This window comes from Macaca mulatta, chromosome 14 (genome assembly GCF_049350105.2).
Source record: "Macaca mulatta isolate MMU2019108-1 chromosome 14, T2T-MMU8v2.0, whole genome shotgun sequence".
In the NCBI taxonomy this organism is placed as follows: Eukaryota; Metazoa; Chordata; class Mammalia; order Primates; family Cercopithecidae; genus Macaca; species Macaca mulatta.
Genome location: NC_133419.1, coordinates 129802405 through 129815692, shown reverse-complemented (window position 1 = coordinate 129815692; position 13288 = coordinate 129802405). Strand labels below are relative to the sequence as shown.

General features: G+C 44.7%; 2 protein-coding genes across 26 annotated transcripts in view; one reads left to right on the top strand and one right to left on the bottom strand.

Moving 5' to 3' along the window:
- LOC106993529 (uncharacterized) overlaps positions 1–13288 on the top strand; it is a 301117-nt gene that overhangs the window by 274800 nt on the left and 13029 nt on the right. For 21 of the 25 annotated variants that reach the window (XR_013404412.1, XR_013404400.1, XR_013404399.1 and 18 more), the window contains 3 exons: positions 2734–3109; positions 7450–7568; positions 9989–10132. The gene's annotated coding sequence lies outside the window, so the exon portion shown is untranslated. Of the gene's footprint in view, positions 1–2733; positions 3110–7449; positions 7569–9988; positions 10133–10487; positions 10985–12136; positions 12273–13288 lie in introns of those variants that run through there. The other 4 variants (XR_013404414.1, XR_013404420.1, XR_013404408.1 and 1 more) reach the window with 3 other exon arrangements.
- The window catches only part of BARX2 (BARX homeobox 2), a 73814-nt gene continuing 72478 nt past the window's right edge, over positions 11953–13288 (bottom strand). Inside the window, exon 4 of the mRNA NM_001194603.2 lies at positions 11953–12268. Within this exon, the coding sequence (NP_001181532.1) occupies positions 12002–12268 (267 nt within the window). The 3' untranslated portion in view covers positions 11953–12001. The remainder of the gene's footprint in view (positions 12269–13288) is intronic.

The following is a 13288-nucleotide window of genomic DNA, read 5'->3' as shown; positions in this document are numbered from 1 at the left end:
AATCAACAAACCACTAGGTAGGTTAACCAAGAGAGAAGACTCAAATAAACAAAATTAGAAATGAAAAAGGAGACATTACAACTGATACTACAGAAATACAAAAGATCATCAGAGACTATTATGAACAACTACACACTAACAAACTGGAAAACCTAGAAGAAATGAATAAATTCCTGGACATATACAACCTACCAAGATTGAATCAGAGAGAAATAGAAAACCTAAACAAATGAGTAATGATTGAATCAATAATAAAAAAGTCTCCCTCTAAAGAAAAGCCCAGGACCAGAAGAATTTAATGCCAAATTACCAAACATATAAAGAACACCAGTTCTCTTCAAACTATTCCAAAAAATTAAAGAGCAGGAAATTCTCCCCAATTCATCCTACAAGGCCAGTGTTACCCTGATACCAAAACCAGATGAGACACAAGAAAAAAACAAAACAAAACAAAACAAAACAAAAGAAAAACTACGGGTCAGTATCCCTGTTGAAAACAGATACAAAAATTCTCAACAAAGTACTAGCAAACCAAATCCAACAGCACATCCAAAGATAATACACCATGATGAAGTGTGATTTATACCAGGTATGCTTGGATGGTTCAACATATATAAATCAATAAATGTTATACATCACACCTATAGAATGAAGGGCAAAAACTCTATGATCACCTCAATATATGCAGAAAAACACTGGATAAAATTAAACATCCCTTTATGAGAAAAACTCAATGAACTAAGCATAGAAGGAATATACCTTAACATAATAAAGGCCATATATGACAAACCCATAGCAAACAACATACTGAATGGGAAAAGCTGAAAGCCTTTCCTCTCAGAACTGGTACAAGACAGGGATGCCTACTTTCACCACTACTATTTAACAGAGTACTTGAAATCTTAGCCAGAGCAATCAAATGAAAGAAATAAAAGGCAACTGTCCGTCTTTGCAGATGACATGATCTTACATTTAGAAAAACCTAAAGACTTCAGCAAAAACCTCTTATAACTGATAAACAGATTCAGTAAAGTTGCAGGATATAAAATTCACTTATAAAAGTCTGTAGTATTTCTATACACTGATAGTGAGCTAGCTGAAAAAGAAATCAGGAAGGCAATCCCACTTACAATAGTTATAATAGCTTTCAAAAAATAAAATATCTTGGAATAAATTTAACTAAGGAGGCAAAAAAAAAAAAAAAAAAAAAAAAAAAAAACAACCTCTATAAGGAAAACTACAAGACATTGATGAAAGAAAGTGAAGAGGACACAAACAAATGGAAAGACATCCCATGCTCATGGATGAGAAGAATTAATGTCATTAAAATGACCACAGTACCCAAAGCAATATATAGATTCTCCCTCAAAATACTGATGAAGTTTTTCACAGAAATGGAAAAAATAATCCTAATAGTTGTTTGCTACTGAAAAAGAGTCTGAGTAGCCAAAGGAATCCTGAGCAAAAAGAACAAAGATGGAGGTGTCACACTTTTTAATTTTATTGACATAAATATGATTAAGAAAATATTGAGAATCCCAAATGTGATTGGTTTGAAGAATATCAAAGGAATTTAATTGGATGGTGGATGCCAACGATAAATCAGGAAAATGGAATTTTTCACACAAGACTGAAAGGAGATGTAAATGTATTAAATATGGCTCAGGAAATTGGGACATCTAAATGCTCTGCCTTGGGAATAAAAATAAGAAGTCTTGCTTTGATCTAGAGTAAAAGAATAGGATGTAGAATGGAGATTCAGTTTTCACTTTGGCTTATGAAATTTATAAGGCTTTATAAAAGTCTTAGATAATATGAAAAGTTTCCATGTTTCATATTGTGTCAGCGACGCTAATTTAGTACTTATGTCCTCTAAAGTTTTCCATTGCTAAGCCTTTACTGTTCTCTTGGGAACTAAATTGTCTTTTCTAGTGTTTTGCATTTAACTTGCTATAAGTAATTGACATGTGCCAGGGCAATGATGGATTGGAAGCTACTCAAAGTCTAAGGCTAGTTATTAAATCTTGCTTATATGTTAAAAAGGTCAAAAGTTAGATATTTCCTTTCACACATCCCCATTCACCAAAAGAGAGCTGGATTCTTTTAACTACAGGGATATGACCCCAAATAACTTTAAATTAGTGCTTTTTATTTCAACATATGTAAAATATATGTAAAATTGTGGCAGATTAATTTAATTTTCAAAAAGTCAAAAATAAAGTAAATTGAACATTGGAAACTCACCTCAGAAAAATTCTGGTATGCTACGTCTATAAATACTTTTTTTCACCTTTATGGATAAAGTTAGCTGTCTTTGGAGCACTCCGTATCAGCTGGTGCTTTAAATAGTCAGATCCTGCCACTAAGTCTAGAATTGGCTCAATTCTGGAAAGTTTTTTACAGCTGCTTCCGAGGGCAGAAGCCTTTAGAAATATGCACCCATTGAAATCTCTGATTCCCATGACCGCACACTGGTATTCCAGGGCCCAGCAAGCATAGTAACTTTGATAACAAAAGCAAATATTTGCCATCCTTAGAAAGCAGTACAAAACAACCAGCTCCAACACATCCCAAGCTTTTGTATGGGTGAATGAACACCCCTTCTTGCTTCATATTTGCATGTGGAACATCTGTTTTGATTGTTCATTGTGTGTGTGTAATTATATTCTGTTCATAGTAACTTTTTCATATTATGGACTTTATTTGCATTGAAAACACACTGCAAATAAAAAGAAATGCCAAAAGAGAAACCAGAGAAGAAAAGGAGATGGGGGAGCAGCAAAAGGAAGAGTAGCTCCGGGCCTTTAAGGAGCAGAAGCCAAGTGATCCTGGGGCCAGAGCCAGGGCCCCAAGCCTGCTGAGACCTCAGAAGTCACTGCGAGAATGGCTGAGAAGGGGCAGCATCCGCATCTGCAGCTTGGAGAGAGGACTCAGCATTCCAGGAGCATCAACCGAGGTTCACACTTCCACTTGTGCCCCTCCTGCTCTGATGTGGGAGGCCATGTCCCCTAACGAGGCTTACTGCTCCAGTGAGGACGCTGTCCTGTTACTGTGCTTCAAATAGGAGCTCGCCCTCCAAGTTCCTCCAGAGGCTAGCACCCCTCCCAAGGTCAGTGCACATGCCAACACACTTCAGTGCCCTCAAACGTTCCTGAGCCCCTGATACACAACCAAAGAGGTGGCGGGGGACCCGGACTTATTGCTAGTACAGGTGAGTGGGTGGAGGGCTTGATCATTCACACTCGAGGGGAGGACTGCACCCTACCCCGTGAGAGTAGGCTGTGAGAGATGACCCCATTATAGCTGTGTAGGGGCAGGGGCGCCCACCCATGCTGGGGGGTACAGGGTCAGCCTGCCTCGATCCTCTGCTCTGAGATCAGGCTTGGCCAACTCAGACTCCTTAGAAGTAAGCACAGGCCCAATTTGGGGATAAGAGACCTCCCGGCAATGTTGATAGCTCTGCAAGTTACCTAGCCACATTAAGCCTCAGTCTCCCCACCTCTGAAATGGAGACAGTAATAGGACCTACTGCATAGGGCTGCTGAGGTGATGAAATGTGATGATGTAAAGAACATCCTTGTTCTGGTGCCTGATGTCTAGTCTGCATGCATTAAAAAGACACTGGACCAGGCTCTTGCTACCTTTTGTGTGTGTGTGTGGCAAGGCTGCACTGTTGCCCAGGTTGGAGGGCAGTGACATGATCACAGCTCACTGCAGTCTCAACCTCCTGGGCTCAAGCAATCCTCCCGCCTCAGCCTCCTAAAGTGTTGGCATTACAGGAGTGAGCCACCACACTTAGGACTCTTGCTACCTTCAGCCGAGCAATCGGTGTGTTTAAGGAGCCAGGTGCTTGGGAAGAGATGCCGCCAGAAGGAGGGAAGCCCTGGGGAAACCAAGAGAGTTCGGATTGAGGAAATTGACTGAGGATCCCAAAGGGGCACAGATTCGGCCTGACATGCCCCGAGGTTCTTGGGAACCATTTTGAGCAGGTGCACAGCAGCGACTGAGCCCACCCCATACCGTCTGCTCTCTGGCAGCCCAAAGAGGAACTCTAGACCTCAGAATCCTACAGGAGAGATGACACACGTCTTGACAAACAGGGTAAATTCAGGGCAACTGTGAGAGCCCTTGTTACATTCTTGAGCTACAGGAGAGGCCGCTGCTTGGGTTTCGGTTGTTCTTGGCCTCCTCACTAACCTGGGGCACGATTTCCTCCTCCTCTCCTGTCCCCCGTGCCTCCCCAACCCTCTTTAAAAACATGTTTAAAGGCTTTTGTCAGTGAATGATCTTATTCATGAAGCAGGCATGATGACAGTTTGCAGAGCTAAATGGGCACTTAACTGTGTGTCTAATAAATCCGCAACAAAAATAAACAGAAAGGAAGAGGGGTTAGGAAAGAAAGGAGGGCAGGCCGGCAGGCATGAAAGGAGCCTGTCACGGTGATTTACACAGGCCCCCTCAGCAGGCGGTTTCCACCCCGGCCCCTCCTGGCCATGGCTGACCTGCAGATGCCAGAGGCTGACAGCACAGAGCAGCAGGTGGAGGCCAGCGCCAGAGCACACCTGGGTGGAGTGCAAGCAGTGAGTGGGAAAGGAAGCAGGAAGGGTGTCCCATCCACTGCCCATTGGTAAGGCAAAGGCAAAGTACAAGGCAGGGAAACCAGGCTGGTGGCAGCCACTTTCCTCAGGATCCATGCCCAGATTACAGACAGTATTATCTGGATCTGTCTGCTTGTCCCAAACCATTCTCCACCCAGGATTTGGTTGACAATCTGGGATTAGAGGCATATTCAGGTGAATTTAGCAAACACCTGTTATTCCAGTGTTAATCACCCTTCCAGGGGCACCAGAGGCCTACCTAAGGCATGAACCCTCTCTTAGTGTCTTAGCCTGGTGAGGACGTGCTTAGGAATGCATCTTCCAGGAATCACCTATCTTGCCCAGAAAGAACGCCATCGTGCAGCATAAGGGGAGGCGTAGATATTACAAAACCTTGGCTGGAATCCCGGGCCCCACCCCCAAACTCACTAGATTATAAGTTTCTCCAACAAGATTTTAGCGTATTTGAGGGCAGGGACAGGTTACTTTGCCCCCTTCTCCCCCTCCCACCCACCTTCCTCCCATAGTATTAGCACAGGGCTAGGCACAAAATAAATGTTGAAGAAATACTTGCTGGCATGGATGGTGGCTAATGTGCTTCTGGTAGTAGGAAGTCCCAGGCACTGCTTTCTAAGGGCAGGGCTGCACTGGCTCCAGCCCTGGTTGGCCTTGAGGCCGTCTCTCAAGTCATTGCCATCTCTTCCGGTTTACCCCTCTGCAAAATGGAAAGGATGTCTCTGGCTGCTGCTCATTCTGAGATTTTGGCTCCAATCCTGAAAGCTGAGTCCCTGGAGAAGCCTCCAAGACAAGTCAGCTGGAGACCATGAGAATCCAGATCCTTTAAGTCCTGTCTTGGGGCTTTGGAGACTTCAGCACAGCAAAAGGAACTCAGAACAAACAAACTGAAAAAAATGCCTCGAGGAATTTATACTCTAGTAGGGAAACAAAACTAGTCCATGTCCCCTGGAAATATGTCAGGACCGCAGTGATAATTACAAAGCGTGCATTAAGAGGAAGAGATGAGGCAGGAGTTAACAGAATAGACTGGAGAAAAGGTCAGGTCAATTAAGAACACTTGCAGGAAAAGATGATTTCAAACCACTATGCTGAGAAGCCTAAGAAAGAGGAGAGCCAGGTGGCCAGAAGAAAGGACCCTTGGCCACAAGGCACACTAGGGCAGAACCTCTCTCAGCTGCACTGGAAGAGTCAAAAGAGGAGGATAGATACTGCTGTGCCTGGAAGGGACGCAGCACTAACGAGGTCTACCACGTGGAGAGCGGTAGGGGCTGGAAGAGGAGACATTTACACAAAGAGCAGCAGTAGCCACTCAGGGCTTTAGGCAAACACAGGCCATTAAGTGAGTAAAAATCCTGAGAAACAAGATTTTGTGCAAAGCGCATTTTAGCTCTTTAACCCCAACACTACCTGCCCCTCAAAGGTTCCTTTGAAATATAATGTGGGGGAAGATTTAGGTAGCACCTAGGAAAACTGCCCGAGGATCCAACTACCAGCTAGTGTTGATCCAGGTGGGAGAGAGAATGGGGGGGAAGCCCTTGGGACGGTCTTTAATGCAGACTATCAGTCAGGTGACTGCTAAGTCCCTGCTCACTTTCTGCTGAGCAGACGACACTAGAACAGGCTAACAAAACAGTATTTCTGAGGAGGACAGAGCTTCATAGCCTCCAGTCCAGTTCTAAGCCAGACCCAGCCCAGGGGCATGGGGCAAGGCTGAGGTGGAATAAAGTTCAAGGGTCGTGAGAAGGGCAGCTGAACTCTAAGCACTCTGTGGATGGGAGAAGAGGTTCACAGTGCCCTCATACCCCCACTTCAAGACAGTTCTAGAACGGGCCAGACTCAGAGAAACCTTAAACCAGCCTCAGTAAGGCTGGTTTCGGATAGATCTGTTCAGACGAGTTTGAGGGCTCATGGCTCATAGCATGAAACCCATGTGGTTACTGGCTGTCAAGGTAGGGCTGCTGGGGTTGGGCGCAGTGGCTCACGCCTGTAATCTCAGCACTTTGGGAGGCTGAGGCGGGCAGATCACTTAAGGTCATGAGTTAAAGACCAGCCTGGCCAACATGGTGAAACCCCATCTCTACTAAAAATACAAAAATTAGCCGAGTGGTGGCGTGCACCTGTTAAGTCCAGCTACTCAGGAGGCTGAGGCAGGAGAATCACTTGAACCCAGGAGGCAGAGGTTGCAGCGAGCCAAGATCATGCCACTGCATTCTAGCCTGGGCAACAGTGAGACTGTCTCAAAAAAAAAAAAAAAAAGATAGGGCCGCTGTTGTGTCTTAGCAAACCTTTGCCGACCCTGTGTAAGCAAACTGAGGGCACAGTGATCCAGAACAGGAACTCACACACGCAGACCTGGAGTCTGGGACCTGCTCCAGAAATTCTTCGCTCTTTAGCAGTTAAGACACACACCGCGGAGGCAGAGGCAGGAGACCCCCACCTCCAAATCCCTGCACTGGGAAGAAATCTGAGTGCAAGGAGCTTTTCCGCTGCAGCGTTTCCAGGAGGAGGGAAGGCATGCTAATGGCAAAAACCCACTGCAGGGAGTCTGGCCTGGGACCTTGGTTCCCAGCAAGGGAACCATAAGGTTCCTGAGTAACCATAAGACCCCAGGAAAGACATTCAGTTCTCTGTGATTAATGGGTTTGTACAAAACTGGAGGAAACAGCCCATTTCAAAGTCCAGGGGGGCAGCAGAAGGGCAGTGTGCTTGCGAAAGTGCACTCCAAGCCTCCTAGAGGAAAGGCACTTCTCGAGGAGAGAGCTAAAGTCCCTCAGAGGTCAGCTTCTCCAAGTCAGATTCCTGAGGACTTGTCATGGCTCTCTCCTTTTTCCAGAAAACTTCAAAACAGCAACAGATTATCGGACCCTTGCGTAACACCCTGAACTTGCGGAGGCCACCATCCTGGATGCCAGAGAAGGGAGAGGATGCTTTTGTTTGGCAAGGCCTGGAAAGGTAAATGGCCGTGGGAAAGCAAAAATTGAGACAACCAGAGAAAGAAGCTGAGAGAGGAAAGTATGCTTCATGCTGGAGATCACTGCGTAGCCCTGCTCCAGACCCACACAGGACTGCCTCCGACTCAATACGCTTCAGAGCAAAGCTGTGAAGCTGGTTTCTGGATGCCAGTCACAAGCCTTGGGAACTGGGGAAAAAAGGGGAAGGATGAAGCTGGAGAAGCGGGGCTTGGCTCTTAAGCAGGGCACAGACAGCAGGGTCCCTATTCACATTCAAAGGCCAGCCCTTTCCTCAAAAAATTAAAAGTGGAACTACCACATGACCCAGCAATCCCACTCCTGGGTGTCCACCAAGGGAAATTAAATCAACGTGTTAGAGATACTTGCACCCCATGTTTGCTGCAGCCACATTCACAATAGCCAAGCTATGGAAACAGCCTAAGTGTCCATCACAAGATGAATGGAGAGAAAAAATGTGGTCTATATACACAATGGAATACTACTCAGCCTTTAAAGAGAAGGGAATCCTGTCATTTGTGGCGACATGATGACCTGGAGGACATTATGTTAAGGAAAATAAGCCAGATACAGGAAGACAAAAATCACATATTGTCACTTTCTTTTTTTAAGTTCCAGGTATAAGCGTGGGTTTGTTACATAGGTAAAACTGCGTCATGGGGGTTTGTTGTACAGATGATTTCATCACCCAGGTATTAAGCCTAGTGCCCATTAGTTGTTTTTCCTGATCTTCTCCCTCCTCCCACCCTCCACCCTCTGAAGGGCCCCAGTGTGTGGTGTTCTCCGCCATATGTCCATGTGTTCTCATCATTCGGCTCCCACTTATAAGTGAGAACATGTGGTAATTGGTTTTCTGTTCCTGTGTCAGTTTGCTGAGGATAATGGCCTCCAGCTCCATCCATGTCCCTGCAAAGGACATGATCTTGTTCTTTTTTATGACTGCATAGTATTCTATGGTGTGTATGTAACACATTTTCTTCATCCAGTCTATCATTGATGGGCATTTAGGTCACTTTCATGTGGAATCTAAAAAAGTTGAACTCATAGAAGCAAAGAGTAAAATAGTGATTGCCAGCGGTGGGAGTAGGGAGAGGTTGGAGAGATGTTGGTCAAAGCTACAAAATTTCAGTTAGGAGAAATAAGTTCAAGAGGCATATTGTACAACATGGTGACTATTGTTAATTATGTATTGTATACATGAAAATCGCTGAGAGAGTAGATTTTAAGTGCTCTCACCATAGATAAATATGTGAGGTCATGCATATGTTAATTAGCTTGATTTAGGCATTCCACAATGCATGCATGTTTCAAAACATCATGTTATACACCATAAATATACACAATTTTTATTTGTCAATTAAAAAAAATAACATTTTAAAAGGCCCGGCCTGGCCTCTTTGGGTCACCAGGCAATGCCATGCATAACTGAGGCTGGAAGACAAACCAAGGGCTTGAGCTTGGATCCTCCAAAATACAAGGAAAGATCATCAGAGGTCTTACATTCACCAATGAATTCAACCCGTATGGGCAAGACACAAAAAGCACAGGCCACATGCCAAGGAGCGAGAGTCGGAGGTCAGAAATAGTACCCAGAGCCCAGCGCTCAGGAATATCACTGCGTATGGACACATATATTGTGCGGTGACAGTCACTATCAGGCACCTCAGAAGAGGACATCATGAAAACACATGGACACATAGAGGGGGGAAAATACACTGGGGACTATCAGAGGGAGAAGGGTTGGAGGAGGGAGAGGATCAGGAAAAATAACTAATGGGTACTAGGCTGGAATACCTGGGTGATGAAATCATCTGTACAACGAACCCCCATGACACAAACTTACCAATGGAACAAACCTGCAGATGTACCCCTGAACTTAAAAAAAAAAAGAAAAGGACATCATGGGAGCCCAGGACAAGAGATGGAACACCATCCTGGGAAGCCAGCATCCAGACAGGAGGCCTCTCTGGGGTAGTGTGAATGGGACAGAACTAGCACTGACCCACCAGCTTACTCTGGCCATTGTGCACATTCTTGGCTCATTGTGACACCACCTGGTAGGCAGATCATAAAACTGTACCGTGGAGCGGGCCGGACGTGGAGGAGACGGCGTTCTGCCCGCGTGGTACAAGCAACCTCGCACAGGCAGCTAGGTGTGGTCTGCTCAGACTGGTTCTCAGAAGCCAAATCCTCCCCTCCTTTGTCTATTCACAAGAGTTAAGAAAAAGACTGCTTTCTCTGTTGATCTCAATAACAAAGGGGATGAGGCACTGCTTTGGCAAAGTCAAAATTGCAGTCACTTTCTGACTGTTAATGGAGAAAAGCAGGCGGCCTGCCAGGTGATGGAAAACACGCGGATCTTTCCTGTTTAACTTTGAAATGAATTATGTGATTGTTTTACAGAACGAGTAACAGGTTTGGCTTCCTTGTTGAGGCCACTGTTGAAAGTCAGTTGGTATTCTCCAAGCCTGCAACTGGGCAGAGTTACTGTGTAATTAATAACTGAGAGTCCACTAAACGGGCACTCGGCCCTGGAAGGCATCACAGGTGAGCATGCCGGAGCGGTGATCATAAAGGTGACCTCTTGAGATCAGGCTCTGGGCCAGAATGCATGAGAATCAGACAAACGGAGGCAGAGTCCTGCTAGGAAGTCTAGAGCCTCCTTCTTTTTCGTCTTAAATTAACGTGGAACACCATTTTTAAATTTAAAATCACCCAGCACATCTAGTCAAGTAGTTCTCAGGTCTTCTTTTGTTAACAGTTGCAGAGCCCATCATCCAAATGAATACTTAGTCAAGAAGCCCTGGAAAGATGAACAAGAAACCAATAAAAATAATTACGTACAAGGGATTCAGGGGAGAAGAGGGCAGGGTGGAAACAAGATTTTTTTTTTTTTTTTTAGATGGAGTTCCGCTCTTGTTGCCCAGGCTAGAGTGCAGTGGCACGATCTTGGCTCACTGCAACCTCCGCCTCCCAGGTTCAAGCGATTCTCCTGCCTCAGCCTCCCGAGTAGCTGGGATTACAGGCATGTACCACCATACCCGGCTAATTTTGTATTTTTAGTAGAGACAGGGTTTCTTCATGTTGGTCAGGCTGGTCTCGAGCTGCTGACCTCAGGTGATCCGCCTGCCTGGGCCTCCCAAAGTACTGGGATTACAGGCGTAAGCCACTGCACCCAGCCCAAGTCGTCTTTTTTGGTTTTGACTTTTGAAGCATATACATTTCTTACCTCTTTAAAAAAGTAAGACCATTGGACGCCCCAAATGTGAAGTGGCTGAGAAGGGAGCTGCTCTGGCAGAAGGCAGTGGGAGAGGTGGAGGGGACAGCCCAGGTTCTCTGCCCTGTCCTCATCCCGGAGGCTCTGTTCCACTCCCACAGCTCTCAGCACTTGGACACCAATGGCCTGGCCCAATCCTTTGCTTTATAGATGGGGAAAAGGTGGTCCCCCAAGTCTGGTTCACTCTCTGGGTCTCCCTTCCCATAGGACACATTCGGGAAGGGTTAGATACACTCCTTAGAAGACACAAAACACTCAGTCCTTTTGAAAGATTTATTTTTAATTAAAAAATAAAAGTTATCTGAACATATCTGCATTGCAGCTTCAGGGATGGCACCTTAACCCATTTATGCTGAAGGTCACAAATGTTTTTTATGAAAAATCAGACCTTGGCGATGACCTTGAGCAGTAGGATAGAAATAACTCCCACAAGCTTAGCGTTCCAATAATGGAACACTAGGCATAAATGGGTAAATAAAGCAAAAAAAACAACAACAAAGCTTCTCAGTTCTTGGGTCTCATGACCATCTTATAATGGGTACAAAGGCACACGTGTCTTCAAACAAACTTGATTCAGAAACATTTCTAACAACTCAGAACTCCCCCCACGTTTTTGCCCACCCTCACCCCCACAAAAAAATACAACCGAAAACATTAAATTCTTTTTAAAAACTACATAAGTAAGTGCTGAGTCAGCAAGGAACCTGGGCATGCTGCCCACATGCCGCCACGTCTCTCTGCTTTGATGACTGGCTGCCCAGAGGTCGGGAGGGAGAGAGCTAAGCACTCTCCACTGCATGCTGGGAGAGGGCTTGCAACACAGACCCAGCCCCAGCCCCACGGCCGTCACCCCAGCTGGGGCAGGCAACTCCTAGGTGCTCTCTCCCTTAATCAAGGGCATCCACGGCTAAAGCAGCCTTTCAGGAAGAGAAAGGCTCAAGACAAGCAAGTCTTTGTCAAATGCTTGCAATGACAAGGCCACTGGGAACTGTGGGAGGGAGGGAGATGGCTAGATCTCTTCTCCCCCAGTTTACTGGGCTGCTAGAAAGTTTTCTCTGCCTACTCTCCCTGCCTTCCCTCCCTGCCTTCCCTCTTTTCCCTTCTCCCCAGTCTCCCTCTACTCTCAAAAGGGTTTTACTTTAGCTTAATGGTGGGGGTTCCAAAGAGGGTATTGGCAACTCCTGGGGCGGGTCTGGTGGCTCTGCCATCTCTAAGGGGACATCATGTGTTTTCGGTTCCTGTTCTTCACAGAGCTCCTCCTGCCCCTGGGAGGGCTCCAGTCGCTCCTGACCCTGGGCCTGGCTGTTCATCTTCTCTTCCGCTTCAATCTCTTCTGATGTGGGGATGGAGTTCTTCTTGGGGCGACCTTTGGGTTTTGTGGGTGCTTCCTGTCCACCTTTAAGAACCTACGTGAGTAAAAAATTGTTATTAAATCTAAGAAATAACTCCTGCCCCTCCGCCTTTCCACTCCCAGTATAACCTCACATTGCATCTAAACCATCTGTTCTGGCAGTAAAATTGCAGGATTTGGCAAAATATATTCTGAATCCATCACCTCTGGTCTACAAAGACACCTCCATTCTTTAAATGTTCAATGCATTTTGGTCAATATTATATATTTTGGCATTTAATACAATAATCATAAGCAGCTTCAGAATTCAACTTCAACAATAAGGCAAGAAATGAAAATTAAAATGTTAATGCAATAACTATCAGGTTGACAAACTAAAAAGACAACAATATTTGTAGCAAGCAGGAAAAAAACACACTATGTGAAAGTGTGATTGTTACAACCTTTTCAACACAACCTAAGAGTTCAAATCAAAAGCCTTAAAATATGCAGAGCTGTTTGACACAGAAATTCCTTAGGCTAAATTCTAAAAAAATTATCTAAGACTGAGACAAAGATTGATCTGCAAAAATACTCAGCACAATATTGGTGATAACAGCAAAAGTTGGAGCGGGGTGATATCCTAAAGGTTTGGCCATGTAAATTGGGTAGAATTATAGTAAATCCCAAAGACAGAATACTTGACAACCATTACAATTACTATATAGGAGAATGTTTAATAACATGGAAAATATTAACATAGTTTTGTAACAAGCAGATTCTTAGCATAATCCAGTTTGGAGGCTAGACAGCCTATACACCACCTTGTTTGCAGGATCACGGATCGTTTTTAATCTTTATGTTTTTTCTATATTTTCTAAACTTTCAACAATGATCAAACATAAGTATTTCTGTAATCAGAAAAAATATATTATAAAACATGTAGTCTTGTAGAAGTTGTACAGCAGAGTTTAAAAAGCATTTTGGCTTTGATAGTAGAAAAACTGGGTTAAATTCCAACTCTGCCACTTATCATCTTTGTCTTTGTAAAGTCCTTTAAAGGCCCCAAGTGTCCGTTTTCTAATCTGTAAAATGG